Source organism: Pecten maximus, chromosome 9 (assembly GCF_902652985.1).
Source record: "Pecten maximus chromosome 9, xPecMax1.1, whole genome shotgun sequence".
Classification (NCBI taxonomy): domain Eukaryota; kingdom Metazoa; phylum Mollusca; class Bivalvia; order Pectinida; family Pectinidae; genus Pecten; species Pecten maximus.
Genome location: NC_047023.1, coordinates 23,969,140 through 23,994,550, shown reverse-complemented (window position 1 = coordinate 23,994,550; position 25,411 = coordinate 23,969,140). Strand labels below are relative to the sequence as shown.

Sequence of the window (25,411 nt, the reverse complement as noted above, 5' to 3'; positions counted from 1 at the left end):
TCGAAGTATTTGTTCGTGACTGCGCCTTAGTAATATCCTTTTCTGTTGAGGATGCCATGACGAAATTATAACTGTAATGGTAGCTATATCTCTGCAAGGGGGTTTCTTGTCATAAGAAATCGAAAATTGTCTTCCGTCGTCATTTCTTTCGGTAATCAAATCCAAAAATGTTTTATATGATGCTTTGAAATACGCATCAACTCGAGGGTTATAAGACACCAACTAGATTAGGGAACAGTTACAGCGCAATAGATTCAAAAAGTACCTAGCACCGTTCAGGTTCCTTACTTAGGCCAAGACGAATTAAACATAGGTATTAGTTAATACAACTTCTTCACCAATGAACGCGACACTTTTGTATACGTCGTCATAATTAAACAATGCATCTGATTTAGGCTGGAGGAAGTGGAAGCCTTTATTGGATCTATGAGTTGTATTAGTCTTTTACACATCCTACCCTGGTCTTAAACTTATTGTTATATACACTGTATTATTATATAAATACAGGTAACTTACTTTTCTTTTACTTATCTTCTATTATTGTATATCATAACACTGACTGTTGTGGTCTGTATCGCTGACTAGCCCAGTGATTTATCAGTATTTTATCTTTTAATACATATTGTATTACAATATTCTTGTACATGCATGTATGCAATAATTACATGTATGTAATTAAGAAATGGTACCTCCCCCTCTCTCTTCCTTTCTCTCCCTTCCTATCTTTCTTCCTTAGTGTGTCCTCTGCCTTTCTGTCTGTGAGGGTGTGTGTGAGGATGCATGTGTGTGTATAGGTGTGTGTGTATATATATGTGTATGTATGTACATGTTTGTTATGTATGCAGGATCTTCCCTGACACTGGATTCATGCGTGCTATACGCAGAAAATCCATCAAGGCCTCCCAAACTAAACGTCTCTGCACTCTGCATCCTTAGGATGTACTGTTAATTCTAAATTCTGTCATTTGATTGCAGAAAACTTTTTTGATTTTTTTGATTTATTTATAAAGGACCTTTTATAACAAAATATGAGGGAAAATCCTGTTTATGTTATGTTTATTTACGCTATGTTGTACTATGTTATGTCATGATGCTACATATGCAAGTATATTTGTTATGCCTCGCTATGTATGTATATATGTGTGTATGTGTGTATGTATGTAGGTGTGTGTGTGTGTGTATGTAGGTATGTAGGTATCTATGTATGCTTGTATGTATGTATGTATGTATGTATGTATGTATGTATGTATGTATGTATGTATGTATGTATGTATGTATGTATGTGTATGTATGTATGACCTATCATAGCATACACAATGATCTTTTGAATGCTGTGGGTGGGAGTGTGCAAGTGATTGTTTGTTGATGTCTATTTATGTATACCATGTAAAATGTTTGAAAATAAAAGAAATATAAAAAAAAAAAATTAAACAATGCATCTAACAATATAAAGCATTTTTTTTTAAACCTAGAATGACTTAACAAACAAATAATGATAATGATTATATTACATCATGGCGGCGTGTATAAATAATGTATGCCTTCTATAATGAGAGAATTAGGCTTTCCGCCAATGGCTTATATCTGGGCAGTTTGTTTAGATTTTGGGAGTCACTGGAAACCCTCGTGTCGTCGGCGTGTTGGCAGATTTTAGATTCCCGTCGAGATATGTAAATAAATTCCAATATTTAATATGCAGTACTGATTAGAATTTCATTTTTAATGCAACTTTCTACCGTTTTTGTGATTGAATTCAACCAAACGTTAAAGACAGAATTTAATATTTTATTACATTTCGCAGCCCATCAATATGTCAAGCGTCGGTGCTCGTAGCAAAAAATCATGTGGAATTAATGTTGCCGTCCGAAATGATCCTGATCACAGATACGGTACGCATTTTGATGATTTCAAAAGACGACTGCTTGACAGCGTGGTAAAATAAAATGGTTCATTCCTTACATCAATATAAAGGTACGCATACATAGAGAAACATATATAATAATGTAAGTATTGTTCTGATAAGATTATATCAATACCTGTACCATGTAAACATTCTAATGTCCGTTAAGCTTACTGGTATAAAGTAAACATACTTAAGTGCTAGGAATTTAATTTTTACCAAAAAGAAATCCCTGTAAATATGCAATCACATCTGATCAAACGCTACCTGATGGCGTCAAGACCGTATACATGTACGTACCTAATACATAAGGGCGTGATTCATTTAACCGCATTGGGCATACACGTGTGTGTGCGTTGGTTTATTTTGTTTGACGTCATTTTAACAGCCAGGGTCATTTAAGGAAATGACCGGGGTCGAGACACCTTATCCTCTCGGCCACCGTGGCCCCGTTGTTTAAGGAAATGCCCGGGGTTTTTATGGTGGAAGAATGCTGGACTACCCGGAGAAAAACTACCGGCCTACGGTTAGTACCAGGCAACTGCCCCACGTTGGTTTCGGGCTAGTGATAAAGTGTCGAGACATCTTATCCTCTCGGCCACCGTGGCCCTGTGTATGTTTAAACAAGGTATACTTGGTAGAACTTGCACTAGTTACTTGACCAATCTAATTAAAATTAGACTTGTAATTTCCGCTCCTCTACAATACACTGCAATGTATTGCAGTAGAGGAGCGGAAATACAAGTCTTATTTTGATTAGATTAGTTACTTGAGGGGTATGTTTTAACCTCTCAGAACCTGGCTTGTTTACTTGGCGGGTATGTTTTAACCTCTCAGAACCTGGCCTGTTTACTTGACGGGTATGTTTTAACCTCTCAGAACCTGGCCTGTTTACTTGGCGGGTATGTTTTAACCTCTCAGAACCTGGCTTGTTTACTTGAGGGGTATATTTTAACCTCTCAGAGCCTGGCCTGTTTACTTGGTTGGTATGTTTTAACCTCTCAGAACCTGGTCTGTTTACTTGGTGGGTATGTTTTAACCTCTCAGAACCTGGCTTGTTTACTTGGTGGGTATGTTTTAACCTCTCAGAACCTGGCCTGTTTACTTGGCGGGTATATTTTAACCTCTCAGAACCTGACCTGTTTACTTGGCGGGTATGTTTTAACCTCTCAGAACCTGGCTTGTTTACTTGGTGGGTATGTTTTAACCTCTCAGAACCTGGCCTGTTTACTTGACGGGTATGTTTTAACCTCTCAGAACCTGGCCTGTTTACTTGGTGGGTATGTTTTAACCTCTCAGAACCTGGCCTGTTTACTTGGCGGGTATGTTTTAACCTCTCAGAACCTGGCCTGTTTATTTGACGGATATGTTTTAACCTCTCAGAACCTGACCTGTTTACTTGATGGGTATGTTTTAACCTCTCAGAACCTGGCCTGTTTACTTGGTGGGTATGTTTTAACCTCTCAGAACCTGGCTTGTTTACTTGGCGGGTATGTTTTAACCTCTCAGAACCTGGCCTGTTTACTTGACGGGTATATTTTAACCTCTCAGAACCTGGCCTGTTTACTTGACGGGTATGTTTTAACCTCTCAGAACCTGGCCTGTTTACTTGGCGGATATGTTTTAACCTCTCAGAACCTGACCTGTTTACTTGGCGGGTATGTTTTAACCTCTCAGAACCTGGCCTGTTTACTTGACGGGTATGTTTTAACCTCTCAGAACCTGACCTGTTTACTTGGCGGGTATGTTTTAACCTCTCAGAACCTGGCCTGTTTACATGGTGGGTATGTTTTAACCTCTCAGAACCTGGCCTGTTTACTTGACGGGTATGTTTTAACCTCTCAGAACCTGGCCTGTTTACTTGAGGGGAATGTTTTAACCTCTCAGAACCTGGCCTGTTTACTTGACGGGTATGTTTTAACCTCTCAGAACCTGGCCTGTTTACTTGAGGGGTATGTTTTAACCTCTCAGAACCTGGCCTGTTTACTTGACGGGTATGTTTTAACCTCTCAGAACCTGGCCTGTTTACTTGAGGGGAATGTTTTAACCTCTCAGAACCTGGCCTGTTTACTTGACGGGTATGTTTTAACCTCTCAGAACCTGGCCTGTTTACTTGAGGGGAATGTTTTAACCTCTCAGAACCTGGCCTGTTTACTTGACGGGTATGTTTTAACCTCTCAGAACCTGGCCTGTTTACTTGACGGGTATGTTTTAACCTCTCAGAACCTGGCCTGTTTACTTGACGGGTATGTTTTAACCTCTCAGAACCTGGCCTGTTTACTTGAGGGGTATGTTTTAACCTCTCAGAACCTGGCCTGTTTACTTGACGGGTATGTTTTAACCTCTCAGAACCTGGCCTGTTTACTTGACGGGTATGTTTTAACCTCTCAGAACCTGGCCTGTTTACTTGACGGGTATGTTTTAACCTCTCAGAACCTGGCCTGTTTACTTGACGGGTATGTTTTAACCTCTCAGAACCTGGCCTGTTTACTTGAGGGGAATGTTTTAACCTCTCAGAACCTGGCCTGTTTACTTGACGGGTATGTTTTAACCTCTCAGAACCTGGCCTGTTTACTTGACGGGTATGTTTTAACCTCTCAGAACCTGGCCTGTTTACTTGGCGGGTATGTTTTAACCTCTCAGAACCTGGCTTGTTTACTTGACGGGTATGTTTTAACCTCTCAGAACATGGCCTGTTTACTTGACGGGTATGTTTTAACCTCTCAGAACCTGGCCTGTTTACTTGACGGGTATGTTTTAACCTCTCAGAACCTGGCCTGTTTACTTGAGGGGAATGTTTTAACCTCTCAGAACCTGGCCTGTTTACTTGGCGGGTATGTTTTAACCTCTCAGAACATGACCTGTTTACTTGAGGGGTATATTTTAACCTCTCAGAACCTGGCCTGTTTACTTGGCGGGTATGTTTTAACCTCTCAGAACATGGCCTGTTTACTTGACGGGTATGTTTTAACCTCTCAGAACCTGGCCTGTTTACTTGACGGGTATGTTTTAACCTCTCAGAACCTGGCCTGTTTACTTGAGGGGAATGTTTTAACCTCTCAGAACCTGGCCTGTTTACTTGGCGGGTATGTTTTAACCTCTCAGAACCTGACCTGTTTACTTGAGGGGTATATTTTAACCTCTCAGAACCTGGCCTGTTTACTTGGCGGGTATGTTTTAACCTCTCAGAACATGGCCTGTTTACTTGGTGGGTATGTTTTAACCTCTCAGAACATGGCCTGTTTACTTGACGGGTATGTTTTAACCTCTCAGAACCTGGCCTGTTTACTTGAGGGGAATGTTTTAACCTCTCAGAACCTGACCTGTTTACTTGACGGGTATGTTTTAACCTCTCAGAACCTGGCCTGTTTACTTGGCGGGTATGTTTTAACCTCTCAGAACCTGGCCTGTTTACTTGGTGGGTATGTTTTAACCTCTCAGAACCTGGCCTGTTTACTTGGCGGGTATGTTTTAACCTCTCAGAACCTGGCCTGTTTACTTGACGGGTATGTTTTAACCTCTCAGAACCTGGCCTGTTTACTTGGCGGGTATGTTTTAACCTCTCAGAACCTGGCCTGTTTACTTGACGGGTATATTTTAACCTCTCAGAACCTAGCCTGTTTACTTGACGGATTTATATTAGGTACTGGCCTGTATTGTGTGTGTGTGTTTATTTAGTTAGTTTGGTTTGTACGGATTTGTACTAGTTATAACCTAATAATAAGAATGAACGAAGGTATCAAACCAGTGTAGTCCTAGACTTGATACTGTACGTATGTTTTATTACCCTGATCTAAATCCTCAGAAAGTACTTTATTAGTTTTACACGTCATCATGTAGGCTTCAGACTGTATACATATTATCGTTCATCCAGTCAAAGTCTAGTTCGAAGGCTGTATAAAGGTATTAACCAACCAGGTCATACCCTTTAAACTGTACTTTAGTGGTCGTCTCGATACCCCGGCAACCACAAATCGCCCTTGCAAGAGTCGTAAACATTTATATAAATCCCGCGAACGACTAGCATCTCTTGGACTTCACATTTCAAAATGTATCAAGCAACCTGAAATGGCTGCTTTTATATTGTCGACACAAAAACGACAATGGTGACATATTTCTGTTCACGTGATCACCAGTAGACGCAAAGATAATCAAGCCACTGGCAAAGCTTTCAGAGTTAATTTAGTTTCAAGGAAAGCAGAACGTTAAGCCTTACATAATCTGTGTAGTGTGTTATATTCTTGCTATATCTGTAAATAACTGTTGTAATGTGTGAGTTTACGAATGACGAATTTGTCCCTTCGTAACACAGCATAGTTCGGGGAAAGATAACCATCAGCCCTGCCTGTAGTTTAAAAAAATCATTGCTGCCTGGAGCATTAAATTAAGTCTGTAAGCCACTATAGAGAAGCTTTGTAATGAAAGTCTTGCTTTTCTACTTTGTTAATTCAGATTAATAGCTCCCTTGATGTTTAAATAAGCCTTTTTAAACTAAAATACTTACGTTTGAAGCGAATTTATTACGCCCAAGTATTTCCCTCAAGAACATGTGCTAATAATTTCTGAAATGTCTTCCTATTTGCAGTAGGATGTATAATCATATAAATACGACCCGAGATGATCTTTTATGCGAATTTTAAAATCATGAAATTCCTGTTAGCCCACACGCCGACACATTCCGTTATTGAAAGAGAGCTTGTGAGATGTCTGCCTTTAATAACACTGAATGATTATTTGTTTTATTAAAAATATTACGGTATGTGACCGATAATAAATATTATGATAACTAGAGGAAGTTGTTAGTAAAGAACAGTTTTTTATGCCATACCATGTCATCTCTGATATGCTAGTTAGATCATCAACATAAGCCCGTCCTCTTAAGACCCGGACTGTTACGAGGACGTTTAACACCTTAAAACATCGACATCAAATTAAAAATGCACGTGATCTTAGTAACAAATACATATTATGATATTCCTTGTTTACGTATCATACGTTTGTATCACGTTGCATGTAGTTGTAATTATGAGTTTCAGATCAAAATGCCATACAATGTTTGTAAATAGTCATGTCTTTATCTTCCTTCGTTAGGCTTGGGATCTACGGTATTCGCGTTGAAAATATATGTTCATATTGAAGGGTAACGATCCCAAGTTGAATAAATGAATTTAAAAAAATACCGAAATACATTGTGTTGTTGTTAATGTCATAATTGTAAAAGAAAAACATTATCATCGACCTACTGATTTTCAACATACGAAAATTACAATTTCTCCTACATTTAAGTTTAAGTTTAAGGGTTAAAATGAGGAAATATGTTATTTCATAACATTTTATAGTTGTATCAATTAAAACAGACAATGCATTTGTGAGGAAATATCTTAGATGATATGCGTTTAACGCCTTCCCTACATAAATCGCCTCTTTTCATGTTAGTCAAGGTATCGTCCTGATGTTCAAGTTCAAGTTCTTTATTTACCAAAAGCCCTAAGGCCTATAGGTATACAATGTACAAGATATATAACATTAAACATTATATGCAATACAGATGTGTACAGGAGAGTGTTACATACATGTACATGAAAATTGTTCGATATATAATTATCTACACTAATCAATTTTGTCTTTTGCTAGCCAAATATAGATATTTACCTAAATTTGACAACTCTCTAACATTATTAACAGATAAGAGTTGGATTAATTTAAAAACAGATGGTCTTTTGTAGTAATATTGTTTTATATATTTTACCCTCAGATCTGTATATAATGGACATATCAAAATAAAATGAAACTCATCCTCGATGTCACCCAAATCACAATTGTTACAGGTTCTATTTCTTCGAGTAATATTATTATATCTACCTATTTATATATTTAATTTGTGTGAGGATGTTCTAAACTTAGTTAACATTGTACTAGCGATTGTGAGAACAGTGATGGATTCCCGATCCAAATATATTGACTTATTATACTTTTGTGTCGTCATGATATCGCAACGGTATTCTAAAAAGTACCGATTTTGAAAATAATCATTTTATGTTCATAAGGGATAAGGCAGTATATTGATCGGCCATCTTTGTTACACCACCGCTCGGCAAATTGACAATATGGCGACAATCAAGTTAAAGACGTGAGGCTCAGAAAAAGCTGACACGGAACAGATTAAACCTGTCACGAGACACAGTGCAGAACATTTGCCTGTGAGTCTCATCTTAGATAAAGACTCAAAAGTGTCGACAAGGATGACATCTAGAGCAAGCACAGGGGATAGGCGAATAAGTCTATTTTTTCGCGAAATACCACATCGTGCTAGAACATAACCATCATAATTGAATTTATAGCTTTTAACGTTCGTTTCACAAAGGATAACATACAATGTATCTCGGTGAATGATATGGCGTGAGGAATTTAGAATAAAAACTGTCCGTAAATCCTTCTCCTCCGATATTTCCTCCGATATTTAATTGACGAAATAGTTATATTGTATGATAAAACGATAAAAAGCTATTGACTGTAGCTGTAGGACTTAAATGACACATGCAATGCGTGGTCACGTGACATGTATAATATTCAAAGGCGAGATATGTACTACCACTGCAGATAAAGGGACACTGCAGAAAGTAAAAAATAAATAAATAAATAAAAAGGAGGGGAGTGAGAGTGAGAGAGAGAGAGAGAGAGAGAGAGAGAGAGAGAGAGAGAGAGAGAGAGAGAGAGAGAGAGAGAGAGAGAACATTTACAATGTTAAATGTTAATACAGAATCGTGCTGCTCTGTTTCGTAATGCTCTCCGCTGTGCCTGCGCAGTATCAGCAAATTTACGTGACGACGAGTGGCGATACCAGAAGTCGACTAAGATGGCCGTCAAGCTAGACAAGCTTGCACGAAGATGTTAATTGTGATTTACCTGACAATGGTTCAAGACATTCAGGGTCAAACAAGATGCGGCTCCAATATATTACTGTGGTTACTATGTGTCAAAATTAAACCAGACTTGAACAAAACATAGACTGGGTGGACAATACTAAAGCAGACTCTAGTTTTCAACAAAGTATTCAATACTAATGCCACGTTTTATCGTCAATATAGAAAATCCGATTCTCGATTTCTAAAAACTGCCATCTATTATATGAAAAAAAAAAAAAGTAAAAAAATGGTGATTTTTATTAACTGTCAGCAGGTACTAAAATGTTGTCGACTTTACGCCATTTTGAGGCTTTTAGCAGAAACATGGTCGTCTTTGATTTCACAAGGCCCTTTTAACGTTCAAAACGGTTAATGGTGTTTTTATTTGGCTTTCAATGAAATCTGGTGTCTATGAGTCTTCCGGGAGGTTTTGAAATTGAAAATTCATAGCTTTGGATGCCCGTTCGATTCTTAGAATGTATCGCAACGCACATGACATAAGGAGAGCCGTCTAGACGCGGTAAATTACCCAGTCGTAATATTAGCGGATTATAGGCTGTGTGCCACACAAGATGTCGCCATTTGCAATAGATTATCAGCAAATATCATTTTGCTTGTGTGCTTAGAATGTTTTCCGGTGATGGATTCGTTCAATGACCCGCGGTTTATGTATGTGCAAAAGGAAGGCTATATCTTATACTCGAGTAGTATGTTATTATTGACATTAACATCCAGCCTGTCAGTAAACCTACCACATGACAAAATTCCAATAAGCCGACAGGTCGAAAGGTCACCTTATTACAGAGCAGTTACGCTTTCAAAAGGTGGAATGTTACTCCGAGAATAGGTCCGCCTCTTGAATCACGCAGCACCGCATGCGTAGGGTTGACAAGTTCAACTGTTTACAATTCCGACATTTTGAGCTTCCTCACAGAACTGTATCCTCTGAAGAGACACAGATAATCTGTTTTCTCTGTATGCCGTTTGCCAGATGACGGTTTACACATATATTCAGCGATAAGTGATGTTAACAGACCTCTCTTTTTAGTTTTCGAATGTTCTATGATGTGATTAGGTACAGTTATAACGATTAGTATGATTGTTCATTTGTATCCTTTTCGATAAGAGGTCGAACACAATGGGCTGAATGTTGACCTCAGTATCAATAACCACACAAATATACTCGTTCGTTCACGTAAAAGTCCCGGTAATGAATAAAAACGTGTAGTCTATACCTCATTGGTATATGAACCTATAAACACAGACATACGATAGGAAGCTATCCATAGCCTCGACTTGAATCGCAACCCTCGGGATTTCGCTATCAAATAAACATAAACCGGAAGCCATACATCCGCTTCCTGTCTCAACCATGACATATACGGAAGCGAGCCGAGTGCACCCTTAATTCATTTTACGTTAGTTTTATCTTACTGAAACCGAAAAAATTGATTCTAGTTCACTGTTCTTGATCCGACGATTTAAACTGATACATAGTATTTAGTACGAGTTGCAGTTGGAACTTCTGGAACCAGTGTACTTTTAGTTCACCCAAGTGTTGGAAGTTGGGATCGATGGCAATGCTCGGTGTGGATCGCTATATTTTATGTAGGAGAAATGTGATCTCCAGGCAAGTAATGAGCAATATGAATTATTTACTCTTCAGTGTGTGTTCTGTCATAGTTACTCTTACTTTGGGTTTACCACCTGACTAGCTTAAGCTCGTAAAGTACAGACTAATCCATACCAAACCTTAACGCATACAGCGGGGACAAACCGTAGTTGGAAACTAAACTCTGCGATATTGTAGTGAAAACCTCTGGACTCTTCATCAAATGAACAGGTAAATTTCGTCAAAGAAAATGCAAATAACGACTTAAAACTACAATGATGGGAGATGATTATTTGATGTATGAGTAGGGCATAAACAAACGTCTTTCGACAATAAGTTTGTGTCTGGACAACTCCACACCTCAAACATTGAACAATAATCAGAACGACACCAGCGAATGGACAATGATCCTCGATCGATCCCAGCCGAGGGCGTGTTTGCCGTTGCCTTATGGTAACTTTGTTCTCTGTAATTCGGTTCTGTCTCGCCACGGGGACATTATGACCTCTAACCTCGATCTCGTGCTTCTGTCACATCCGATCAGCGTTCAAATTTACATGTCAACTCCATCAGACAGGTTGTATTTCCGTCAACTCTAAGTATCATTTCGGCAGGTCAGATGTCATATCCACGTGTCTCTGTTTTAGCGTTTTTACCAAAATTGAAAAAAAAAAATCAAAGCATGACAATTGACAAATTATTCATTTTTTCATATTCATTGTCTTAGAAACATTCTTTACTATCTTTTCGATTTGAGCGAATGATACGTATTGCAATGTGGACGCCACCATTATATTGAGATTTTATTAATCCTTGTTATTGGTGACGCCATTTCCTTTAATGCCGTTTACCAAACCACATGTTGTTACATTTATCTTGTTATCATGTTATGATATCCATAAAGCCGTATATGTTTTGTTTTTCACACCCGATTCTTCACTCGTCTAAAGAAATACATCCAAGTACGTTGTATTATTAAATCAGAGTCAGATACATGCATAGCGATTGTGATTATGAAATGATGGGGTAGGACGCTGTTTATTGATTTTCAATAGCGTATTGAAATAAATCAATATACAAAAAAATATGAATAAATAACAAATTTGTTGTCGCGTTCATTTCTGAAATTCTTAAATATTATTGTCTTCCTGCTATTTTCATTCCAAACTTAATTCGTATAAATCTTTTAATGTCTGTAACTGACTTTTAGTTGGAAGTGAACAATTCTGTGTTGTAGACAAACTGCAATGTTAATTGCAAACAAATACAATGAATAAGTTCTACAATAAGCATGCCAAAATTACAACGATGTGGATTTGCGGCAGTAATCTTATAAAGACATGTATAGGATTTCCAAACATGATCTTACAATTTCGGTTATGAAGAGCACATCCTATTAGATCAGTCAGAAAAAGGGTGAAGAACAATGATAGTAGAAACGTTACAGTCGTTATTACCTCTATAAATTAACACCAAAACAGGTCGATAATGTGATAGAGGAGTCTGGTGTTTTTGTTAATCTTACCAATAACACTAGCCGATGGTGGATATTTCGCACGAGTTGGAATTTAAAAATGAAATAAAATCAAACAAACCGCCCCCCACCCCCCCAAAAAAAAGAAAATTCAAAAAAGGTAAGTTGTTTATTTATCTACATTTATTTTCATGGAAATCGTATCAATTGATTTACCCTATAAACAAGCATATGGTAATTACATTATGATAATCGTTTATAAATCTAGCTAGATCGATTCATAAGCGTACATATGGTCATGATTGCACCATGATAGGTTGCGTTGCATTAGCCAAACTGTATAAGATATTTGTGTACATTAAAACCTGGCAGGATATAAGCCTAACGAAGGAATGGAATTGCGATCCCACCAGGAATTATAAGGGAACAGCTTACACGCTTGTTTATTTAGCCAATACGTCGTATAAAATCTATGATCAAGAGAGCTTCCAGTTCCGGATTCCTCGATGCAAAGACGGTCTGATGTTATATTTGCCAGGGGTATTTCCGCCAATTTCGCTTGTCCACATTGACCATAGAAAAGATAATTTGATGATGACAAGGGTTTTTAACGTCACAAGAAAGAGCTCTTAAAAGGTACAAATCAACAAGAAGTATTGCAACATGTGCGGAATAAAGTGTCGGGATTGTGTCTCAAAGGTAAGAGGACACGGAACTATTATGTAAAAGGCTTGTTACTTGACTTAATAAGACTTCATTTCTCCGCAGTAATCCAGTGTCTGGGTATTAGTTAATCAACTTTTAAATGATATACTCTCCGTTTACTTTCTGTTTGAAAGTTAATAAAGGAAACAAGAAGCGTGCGAGGCATATGATTAAATAAGTAAGAATTATATCATTGAACAAAGTGTACTCTTTGTTAAGTAGCCGTATCTGTGCATTCTTATAAGTCGTCTGTGGTACCTCGCCGATATTCACATTTTAAGGGTCATCTGTATATCAGAACAATGTTGATTAAAAACGATTACACATCTATATTTGCACAAAAATGGTCCTGCAATATACCAAAACGTTTGTCTATACTAAGTTCTCAAAAATGCTTATAATTTACTGTTGACTCTAACAGTTGTTTTTATGTAGAGTTACTTTTGTCCATGATGTAGCAGGAAATAATAATGAGTCACACAAATGATCAAACCCTAAAATAACTATGCTTTTATGCTTACGCATGTCTATATTACACAAAAGGAGCATTTCTTTAATTGGATTTTACTTTATGCACGTATAGATAATAATTTTGTTTTTATCTTTAAATCCAAACGATGGCTGTGAATATTATTACATAAATAAGGCATAAAGGGAGGCGTTTAAATTATTAAAAATGCTCTTATACCATACTATTAAGATCTGATCATAGAAAAAGGGATGTATTGAAGACAAATTGTTAAATTGTTGAGTAGGGACCTTTTTCAGAAATTTGCATCTTTTACCTTAAGCTCATCAGTTGAACCTAATATTCGTCTGATTTCCATGAACCTAGACTTAATCTTATTTTCTTGTTTAGATTTTTTCGTATTGTCCTAATAGATCATTTATTTTTATGTCTAAAATGCCTCCCTATATGCGACAAACGCCATTTACATTTCAAGATTAAAATAGAATCAGTGTTTATGCATAAATGAATTCGGTCAAACCAATGCTCCTATGGTGTGCTATATGGTGAGCAAAACGACATGGCCATTTTTTGCAAAATTTGTGATACTAATGAGCTAGTTATGTCCCCCTGAAACATGCTTTGTTATCCATGTACTAAAATTAACACATTACATTTCATTTGTTATCCATGTACTAAGATGGTAACTTCTGTGCACAAATGTAGGGGATTTATATGCTCATAAAACATCCCAAATATCACAGCATTTGCTATTTAAATGACGTGAAATCAAACAAGAGCCCAACAGTTATACCATCGCAAGTTCCATGGACTTTACATTTCCATGTAGTCTTGAAATTTATATATAAAATATTATTAAAAAGCATCGGAGCAGTCGCTGTTTTTCCCGAATACATAAGCACGGACGTATATTTATAAAATCATGTATTAAAGTCAACAACGGCTGCGTTCAATTATCAATATCATAACTCGAAGTCAAAGGTCATTAGATAAGTTTACCAGCTGGCGGTGGCCATTGCTAGCACAATTCTGCTACTGCGATTAAGCTTAACTAGATCCTTCTATCACAGAAATACCGCCTGGACTTTGCTTCTTCGATGGCCATTTCAGAAAACAAGCCGCAACCGTAGTCTGTATACATACCTCCTTTAAATTTGCATACAAACAGTGTTTTTGTCCACATACTTTATAATCAATTTCGTATGAAACACATATACAGCCAGGATATACTGAAACACACAATTGCCAGAATATGTACATTTGTAAGTGGAGGTCTTTTCATTTACACGACCTGTGTCGAGTAAAACATTTAACTATGTTCTAACTTACAGATTTCGTACTTTTTAAATATTCGATTATGTACACGTACATGTTTTGGACATACCGAATCTTCACGGATCATCGTATTTCACAAACTATGGCATTTATAAATTTGCACCGAACAATATAAGGCAATGAAAAATAACATGAAAAATAGCAGTTGAACTGAAGAACATTTTAGAAAGAGCTAACCGCAAAACTAATTTAATGCTGTAAGTACGACAACATTATTTGGCTGGGCGTGATTCTGACACGCTTTATATGACGCCGAAGCAAATATTTCGCAACTGCCATCTCCTAGAGATTGCACAAAATATATAGAGGATTTATTTATAAATTTTTGTACTACGGATATTTAATCTCTTTCCGGTTATACGTTTGATTGATTTACCAATGAAACTGTATTGATGCTTTGCGAGTTTGTCGTTGTTTAGAATGGCATGGGTGAAGAAATTTCACAAAAAAGAAAAAATATGGTAACGTCTTATGTTTGAATGAATGTTGGCAAGTGTGTCAAAACCACCGCGAATCCTCGAATATCGCCTCAAATTCGAAATCTACTGGAAGAATAACCATTTCCGATAACTGCATAACATGATAGACACCGTTAGAAAGTTGAATTTTGCACTCATCCTTTAGCGGTAACCTAAACATTTCCTCCTTGAAAAGGACGAAATCGTGTAACGTTTGGGTCTTAAATAAGCAAATTACCTCACCAAGGCATAACTGCTTTTAGTATCCGCCATCTTAGATGTATAATCATCACATTCGTATCTCTAGTGTATGTATTAACCGTAAATGGGTTACAATACCTCCGCTTTATTACATGTCTCTTTATGTCTCAAAGGCAATTTCTAGAATTCACTTTTCCGAGCTTGAACCTTGTTCCTTTACAGTAGGATGGTGTTATTTAGAGTATATGTATCGTTATGAAGCACTTGGGAAATAAATCTCAAAAATCTCGACTAGTAGAGGAATCCGTAAAGTGTTTAGTACGACAACAAATATGGCACATCGGAGTCGGATTGACATCATAACTGTTCTCAAGGTCTTCCATGGCCGATTGTTGAGGACGTCAGATTTTGTGTCTCAGACAAAGTGACACGTTATATTGTTGAAATACAGCCAGGTTATATCGTTGCCAGATCCCTTTATTGAAAAGATGCACGCGGCGCATTTTTAAACAATTAATAAACCGGTTAACGATATATTAACAGCACGTATTGCTACGGCAAAATTTTAAAATTATAGTTCGACAATGGTGTAACTTCAGACAATGACGCAGTCATTTGCTTTAATCATTTTCATATAATGGCATATATCAAATGGTAAAGGCGGATATCAAGATACAAACATGCAATTAAGAAGACTAACACTAGTCAGTACAATGTCTATCTAATAAGGTATGTAGTAGGGAACTAGCTGGATTGGAATATAATACATATGTTTCATGCGAAATGTACAGTATATATATATATAATTTCTTTTAAAATTTAGGAAAAAGATCACATATAACAGGTACCCGTCGAGTTCTCAGATTGCATTTCAATATATAATAAGGTTATATGTAATGTGGAAATACAAAATTATCCACCATGGACACCTCCGCGCAATTATCATTTGACCTCAAAAATGCTTTAAACGAAAAAGAAACAGAGGCTGTAATTAGTACAAACTAAATATAACACTGTATCAATGTGAAATGCACTAAAATAAGCTAAGCTTAGGTAATGTTCGCCAAAAGGAACTAAATCATACACAATTCCAATATTTGTGTTTCAAACAACCCCGATATCCGTGTACGCTGCCTCTACCTCTCCATAGTATTAAATATCTAACTCATAAGGCTAATTCTCAGTACATTAACACGTTTTATTCGCTTCTTTGATAATTACATTTCCTTAGAAACGCCAAATGATTCCGGAGCTCAATGTCGAAACCATTAATAAACGTTATCGTCACAGCCCCGGCAACGATTGTGGGATTATTGAAATGATACGTACGGCAGACCGGTTTACCTTTAAATACATTCACAACGACAATTTGGCAGTGATTATATCGTTATCAAATCATCTAGAATACATCGAATAGGCCTCAACACGTAACGTAATTATAGGAGGGTAAAGATCAGTCCTTCCGAGAAGAAATGTTCAGTTCATTACAGAAACAGCAGATTACGTGTTCAGTAAGTGAAGATTGTGTACGAGACAGAAACTACCTGAGAAGGTTGACAGATGACGTGGGAGGTCTCCAAAGATAGCGACACCTCGCTTTTGGTGACTGCTATTGGCCAATACAGGTGGTAAATACTGCAGGTAGATTTTTCCGTCCCGAAGGATTATTGTCACCTACTTTTCACATATAGTGACTTGGTTCAGAATATACATAAATGTACAAATGCATCGTTCTTTTGAAATGAAATATTAGAAATAATGAAATTGATTTAAAATAATAAAAGCTTGAATTATGGGTTTTGTTTTTGGTTCCCTCCTATCATCAACACTTTAGGCCCTCGACATCACTGCTGAGTCCTAGAAGAACAAAACAGCGGTATGGTCTCCTTACCAACACTTACGAGTCTAGAGGACGAAACAGTTGTATGATGTCCATAACATCTATGATGAGTCCAATAAGGACTGATCAGCTGTTTGATGCCCCTAACATATATGATGAGTCCAATAAGTTCATTTTGGTTCTACTGTATCTAACTTCTAGTTTGTTTTTAAATGTGTTCATATCTTGTGTGTCTTTTGTACAATACATAATCAAGTGAAATAAAATGCACACTGTAAAAACAATAGACGCAAAATACCAAATAGAGGGAAGTAGCACACAACCAGTCTAAGGTCAAAGGTCATGAGTAGTCTGGGCGAAACGTCATGAATCCACACGTCAAACTGTATTACAACTTGACGAAACTGGATCGGACAAACCAACATAATTATGGAAAAAAACTAGGCCAGGCTATATGTCAGTAGTAGCTACGATGGGTAGATACGAGTTTGTTAGACCACCGAAGGCCAGGAAACACTAAACAAGCATGCCATTATCCATGGAAGTTGTACACATATTCTTGATTTCTTAATATGATGCAGCCACTTGATAATTATATTTTGCCTATTGAAGCGACTGTAATTTGACAACGTTAGCGAACCTATCAAATTCACTAAAACATCTTTAAGCCAAATTTGGAAAAGAAAGCTTAATGTAAAAAAAACCATCTATCTATTCAAAAATTTTACATCTTTGTATTCAGATATTTAAACATTTCCCTATTATAAATAATGTGTCCAAATGTTTTGTGACAATATTTTATTCAATAACAACAGCGTATTGTTGGGATTACAACCTTTCCATAGTGCATCCTCCACGACCATATCAGAAAGTTTCAGGAAGGTATATAAAATATATTTGCAAAAATGCGCTTTTAAAATTATAAAGTATTTTACAACGTAATTTAATATGGTGCTGTTTCTATCAGATAAATGTTCCCAATACTTCTGCTTCCGACTGTTACATAGTACGGTACGTAACCGAACAAGTATTTTACTGATTACATTTTTGACCTTACAGAGCAAACAGTGTCGAGCTTATGGTATTATCTTCGTCATTGTCTACTTCTGGATTGTTGTATCCAGGTCATATGTGACATTTCTTTCATGTCCTTAAAACACAGTATGCAGTGCATTATCCGTTAAATATAGTCAATAATAAAACAATGAGATTTTGTCTTTTTGCCAATCTCGATTTACAATGTATTTAATTTCTTTTTCAGCAATTAATATGTGTTATCCTCAGCTTTTTAAGTTTTTTGTAGTTTTTCCGTTTCTTTATCAAAGTCCTGTCAAGCATTAATGACATGTAATGGCCACTTTGTCGGAAACATAATTATGAGCTGTTTACCCGTCACTTTGTCAAAGCCATTTGAGCTTTTTCGAATCCATGGCTTTCGCTTTACTACACGAGGCATTCAACAACCGACATGTGAAATATTTAACTTGCCATTTCGGTTGAGCAGTATGATATATTAAACTCAACGAGATGCGTGACACTCTCAGATGTCAAACTTTCACGTCATTGTCAATACAGTGCTACACGTACAATCGACACGAATTCATTTTTCTTTGAGCGTCAGATCATATTAATGCATTTTAACTTCATGTTGAAAATAATTTCCCCGTGAATTTAAAGATTGCTATGCCTTAGTATTACTGAAGGGCATCGGGAATACGGAAGAGCGATGCCAGAAGTCGAACCATTCTTCTTGCATTAAACTGTTCACTTAGATTCTCAAATCCAAACGAGATCAGGTTATCGCCCTCAGTGATAAAAGATGACATATGGACACGCCCTTCCCAGGGTTTCAAAGCTAATATAAACGTTACAAACACTGGGCCAGTCTCCGTTTAACGTCGGTTAAATGTCTCCGAGAAACCCGTTTGCTGGGATTAAAGTCAAAGTTAATTAAGAATGAACGCAAATGAAACCGGAAAAGACAATGACTGTTTTTTCTGATTGGATTCTATTAAGTCACGGACTAGAAAACAATGATGTGTGGTGTGTCTTCATGTTTAAACGGAGAGATAATAAATGCAGTTAGAGAGAGAGAGAGAGAGAGAGAGAGAGAGAGAGAGAGAGAGAGAGAGAGAGAGAGAGAGAGAGAGTCATCACAGTACCCAGGATCATCTTCAGATTAGATATCCACCCTAGGATTTATGAACATAAAAGTTTGCGTGACGCAGTTAAAAGAAAAGAATTTAGAACCACTCAGCAAAATGATAGGTAGTTATTCGTTTACCTTCAGATCACAAATCTTACATTAGTCTAGGTGATACAGCGTGTCTTGTGTTAAATTTGGTTCAGATACATGTTCAAAACATTAATGAATTTAGACTACTGTTTAACGATTAAGAATGTGACTCAAAAACACTAAATATGTGTCTGGCAGTTCCGTAAAGGACATACTGTATCTATGAGAAAAGGTGTTGAATTTAAAACACATACAGACACGTGGTCAGAAGAACTTTAAATGTACATAATCAGTGTGTACATTACCATGGTGGCAACTGGCTCTCGTCAACAACACCGGAGTAGACAATCGATGTGTTTGGACAGTGGGATGCATGTATCTATATATGCTCGACGTCTATGAACAATTATACATCAAACACCTTTCACAACCGTCACGTAAATAATCCTCTGTTTACCTTCCAGGGGCGTCTTAATATATATCGATCAGTGCTTTATGGCAATGCCAGGATCGAGACAGTGCTTGTGGTAGTAGGCTAAAGAACATGACACTTCTCGCGGAACACATCCACTAATTAATACAGTACTTCTACAGTTCCATTACAGTACCAAGAATTCAATCTTGAAATCTCGTTTGCGATTTTCCACGAAAGCGATATTTGGTTGCAATTACATTAACATATACATTGTATGTTGAAAAAATTCGCTTTGAAAAAAGGTATTTTGAATTTCTTTTAAATTACTTGTCAAATAAAAGTCTGTGCTATTTCTGTTTGTTGATAAAAGAGCAATATGCACTACTGCAGTTCACATCAATAATTATCTTTGATGCAATAGGATTCCGTTTTGGTCTCCGTAAGGAATTCTAAGAGCAAGAAAACGACTTATGTGTCATTATTGGGTTTTCGCCAGAATGCATGTGATAATTGCATGAAGAAAAACATCCTTATCAAGTAGAAGATTTAAAGTCTTTCTAAGCTAGCACGCCAAAATACAAAGGCTTCCAACATTAGTTTGGATTTTATTAACACACATATTTTATTTTAGATATTTAAAAATACATTGCATGTCTCTACAAAAGTTTGGCTTTATTCAATTTTCACATTTATATAAGGGGAATATCAAATCTTAGTTTACAATAATACCAACGATGAATTTTATTCATTTTACACCTGTTAGAAAACATATAATAACAGTTCGATAATCCTCTCTTTAAGGAAGTACAAGCCTACCAGTTTTAGTTATCCAGCAATATTTCATCATACTCAATATCGCCGTACCCAATGAGATGAAGCAGATTTAATCGCTAACAAGACGATCCTTTTAATGACCGGGTATACAATTTTGTATCTCACTTTCACGCATATCTAGTTGTGGTCTAGAATTAATTTGGGTAACTTTGGGGTAAAACAATCCACCTATATTGTGTATCGTTATTGTTTTCTTAAATATAAATTCATATTACTCGGTGACTGTTATTACCGGAAGTGGCTTTAAGGTCACCCCGCATTGGCCTTTTCTGACAACAAATAGGTGATATTTTCCCCTTTTATACCATCCACGTGTCTTTAGTTTATCCTGAAAATGGCACCCATAACGACAATTCCCCGAGCACATACTAAAAGCAGGTTGACCTAACTTAGCATTTTGGGGCACCTTTCAAGATCATTTTTGACGTCATTAATTGAACGGTAAATTGATACATATGGTAAAAGGTGATATTCTTTTTCAAGAAATAGTACATTAAATTTTGAGTTTTCCGATGAGGCGTGAAAATGGTAAATTCGAACATTACGGCTTAGTATGCTACGGTCGTTAGAAGGATATGTTGCAGATATATCTAAACTTCAATTTTGATGATAAACCCGCGTGCGCATTTATAACAGTTTTCTTTCTGAATTTTAAAGAAAAACGTTCTTCATGGTACATTTTAATGTTACGAAGAAACAATGTATATCATAGTTATAGATATAAAACTTAAGATGTCAGCCTACTTGCCAAAAATATATTAGAACCCAGTAAATAGCAGTATGATTTTGAATAAATCACGAAGCAGAACTTAATTTGAAACCATTTATATCCGTTTCAAAAAGTAAGAAATGATTAGTGAATTCTTAACCATGAAATATCAAAATAACTAAACAAAATGTTTTTGTATACTAATATGTAATATACTTTTATACATTTAAAACGTTTATTATTAAATAAGACAAAAGACATTTTTACATACGACAATTACCTGCTTCGCTGTCAATATCATTGTTTTTTCTTGTATTTATCATTTAATACTTCTTCTTGTATTTTCATTCATTGTTTTAAATCGGAGGATACCATAAACTAAAACATGGTATTTATCAATACATTTAAGACTTTGATGCGGAATTATATAAACGCACAATCATTTTCTTCTTGTAGAAAATTATTTCATAGCAAAAGCACCAGCGACAAACAAAATTAGTACAATGAGTTTTTATAAAAATATCATCAGTATGCTTTCCACGAAATGGACTTGACAACTTTCGTGACAAGCGAAAACTGTAATCAAATAGCATGAAGTATGACAAATTGGAAATTGCTAAATCACCAATTTAACTGTCACTGCTTGTTCAAAGCAATCCTGAAAGAATATGGCACGCAAACTTCAAAATCCGATCGAGCATTTCAGCAGTGGAAACATCTTGTCCATAGGCTCATAGTGTAGACAAATTAGGCATATGTTCGAACATGCGAGTTTATATGGAGAGGAAAAAACTCGAACGAAATAAGATTGATACTTGAATTTCTCAGGTCTTCCCTTCTGGGGGAAAATCAATGTAAAAGCGTTTTTCTTTTGTCTTACGACACAAGATAACCTGATGAAACGGCAAGATTTTCCACCCTACAGAATGAACAATCTAAAAGACACTATTAGGATCGGTAGGGCAAATACAATCTTGCCAAAAAAGACAGCGAGTTGTCAAATTTTCTTTTCAAGATTATTATTCTTATGGACAAAATTGTGATTAATGTAATTAAGATGATAGTTTAATTCTAGATGTGCTGCCTATTTAACCATATTTGTTTTAGGTATTGAATTTATTTCACACGACGGTACATTGGTCATGGTCAACATTTTATCTTTAATACTTTAAAATGTACCTTTTTCGATTTTCTGTCGGGGAGACTGACGTGAAAGTGATATAGACTAAAGAGCTATTGATAGTGCCGGTAATGTGTCGTTCGTTTGTATTGACCGTACACGAGTGTTTTGACAGGTGTCGGCATCATCATCGGTAATACAAACAGTGCATAATTGATCGAAGGACAATTGGCAAGAGAGGTTACAGATCCATCGAACAAATCAATACCTGAAAAAGTTTTATCTGATTTCGTCAAGAATTCAAAATTCGTTTAAAGATGCAAGTCGCCAAAAAGGGTACACTTTCACTTTGACTATCCTGTCTGAAGACTACCACAAAGGACGGCTTAGGAAACGTAGAGATCCAATACTGTCTGTTACCATATTACAAGATGTTAATACCTTTTAAGACTTATTCGGAATACCAGCTTTCTATAGGTAGCTTTGATGTAATTATCTAATGTAACAACCTTTCTAATGTCTTGTGTTTAAGTACCGAATTAACTATCCTTTTACAATTCAATTTTACAAGTCACTAAAACATAATTGACGTATCGAAATACATACACGACCGTACAAACAATAAAGTTAATCACACATTGTTACATTTACCATATACAGCCTACTGAAACTTTAAGCTGAATTGTTTTGCTCTGATTGTCTAATAACTGCAAGACTTCTTCTCTCCATATATGTAGTATACGTAGATATATGAAATAGAACTTTGGTAACTTCGTCATTCACCTACAGACACAATAGTAGACATAAGTAGAAATGTCGTGACGCCGTAGCCAGGCAATACAGTTTGGAGTAATTCCTAGACGGGTGAACGGGCATGTATTTTCTCTGCCATGTCAGATATATTAGATTTGTATGACTCCATTTCAATTCCAATAACTTTCTGTCTATAGGATGTAAATTACATAAAATGTCTTAACATTTTCATTGATTTAGGATGATTACCTGCACATTCTTTCAGAATGAATTCATCTCTTAATCAGATCATAACTTAAGGCTCGGTTGACAAAAATGCTTGTGTGCCGCGGTGTCGTTAAACAGCTCTGGTAAAATCACGTGCATTTATGACGTAAACCATATTTTGTGACGTAGATTAAAATTCACTTACCTTGTCCACAAAAAAATACACAGGAGAAATACATGAGCCATATACCACAGATAGGTAGCGTCGTCTTGGCCCGCAGCAGCATTTTGTAACTCGACAATATATAAACGTCCACCTATCTACGTGTACATCCAGAATGATCAGATGTTAACTTAGTCCATCGCTGATCAAAAGCATCCCAAGTCCTACATGAAAGTAATTCCAGGTATCACAACGAGTGTTGTTACAATGCTGTCTTGTCGTCTGCTACAGCGACACCTACTTCCGTATCGGGGGCGCTATTTCGTCCTATTAGTCCATCATTGGTTGATGTATGTTTGTTTATGTAATTTCAAAAATTTGTTGTTGCGTCGGCGGGACAAATTGGAGTCGTAATTTCGGTCAACAGGGCAAGGAAAACACCAGGAAACTCTTAAACAATCTCTAATACAGATTCTTACAGAATGACAAGTTTTTTCCTTGAAACTCAGAGTGAGATCTACCACTGAGATTAAAATTGGAGTCGGAAACGGTGCGTGATAGCCAGACCGATCGATGCTGAGAATGTATAACGGTACATATGTTGGTAATAAACGCGTGTGTGAGAAACGTTGGATGCCAATCAACTACTAATAATGTGATCGAACATTGATACAGAGAGGTTGGTCTACAAGTGGGAGGGGACGAATACCGACGCTGCTACCAATCGGTACCAAGCAGCGGGTCCACGCCCGAGAACTGCTCTGTCGCTATTGTAAAATCAATGTGACTGTAACACGAGTCACCAGCTCTCCCCTAACTTGCCTAACCGCCATAGCCTCTGTATGATAGTATACTTTCCCCGCAGTGCCAAGTGTACGTATAGTGTCTAGGTACCGGGGTCATAATTAAACAGGAGGCCCGGTGGATGTATATTTCATAGATGATGGAAATAAAATACTCGGACCTGTAATTATCCGAGATTTACCTCGTCTTCATCTGTGCGAATACCTCACTATAGATAAAACTTCCCTTATCGAGCGAGTTTGCACGTCTTTCCCTGTGAGTAATACTGACCCGACAAGGATGGACCGCCCCTCCGGCCATTCCACAATTGATAACACTGACCACTACGCAGATCAATTTTCGTATAATGGACATGATACATCGTTGCTATAAATGGTTTCGGTGTAGATTTACTATATTTTAAACAACCTTACAAACATGAGGAGTTGTTACAAAACAAATTTTTGAGCATCATTCAAATGCTATAATAGCACAGTGACAGTGCTAGAAAATCCAAATTTGGAAATGTGTTATTAAACCTTTTTTTAATCTATAGCCGGTCTTTTTATTTTATCTAATATTTCTTTTTAAGCATATCATATCATCTGTATATCAATACTTTCCACAAAATAAAGTACTCAGATAAAAAGTTACCATTAAACATACAACATGATACAGGTTTACTGATTGTTGCACTCTAACTAGCCTGGGATACAAATGGTGCTTTCATTACCGTCTATTGTTATTGTATTGTGTACAATGATAAATAAGATACTATCTCTTTTGAAAACGGTTTTAACATACGTAACGGAAACGCGTGTGATTCTGTTTATAGAACGGAAACACTTTGTGATTCTTTTTGTAAAAAGGAAACGCTTGGTACGTTTGTTCATACAACGGACACGTTTAGTGTAGTTATTCATACAAAACAAACGCTCACAGTGAGTAAGCTGAGCGTAAATATGGCGGCTGTTCCTACAGCGGACATCCTCTATTTCATCTGATAAAAATAGAGACAGGTTTTCAATGATGGATGTTTTTATTCTATATTATATATCGAGTATTAATTGTTTTATTAACAACAAGAATGCTAACCTTATCTCTTTGCTTCAACAGAAACACTCTTACAGTACTTCATATAGCGAGCGCGCTTAGTTTTCCTGCTGATACAACGGAATGACATAGTGCTCGACATCACTTGGTGTCACTGTTCATACAATAGAACCGCGTGGCGTCGCATGTCTTCAAACCATAATGACATGTTTATTGTTGTTGTTGTTTATACAACGAAA

General features: G+C 36.6%; 1 protein-coding gene across 1 annotated transcript in view; it reads right to left on the bottom strand.

The window, feature by feature from the left end:
• The window catches only part of LOC117334687 (limbic system-associated membrane protein-like), a 125,269-nt gene extending 101,269 nt beyond the window's left edge, over positions 1-24,000 (bottom strand). The window contains exon 1 of the mRNA XM_033894445.1: positions 23,379-24,000. Coding sequence (XP_033750336.1) covers positions 23,379-23,460 — 82 coding nt within the window. The 5' untranslated portion in view covers positions 23,461-24,000. The remainder of the gene's footprint in view (positions 1-23,378) is intronic.
• Between the last annotated feature and the right edge of the window lie 1,411 nt (positions 24,001-25,411).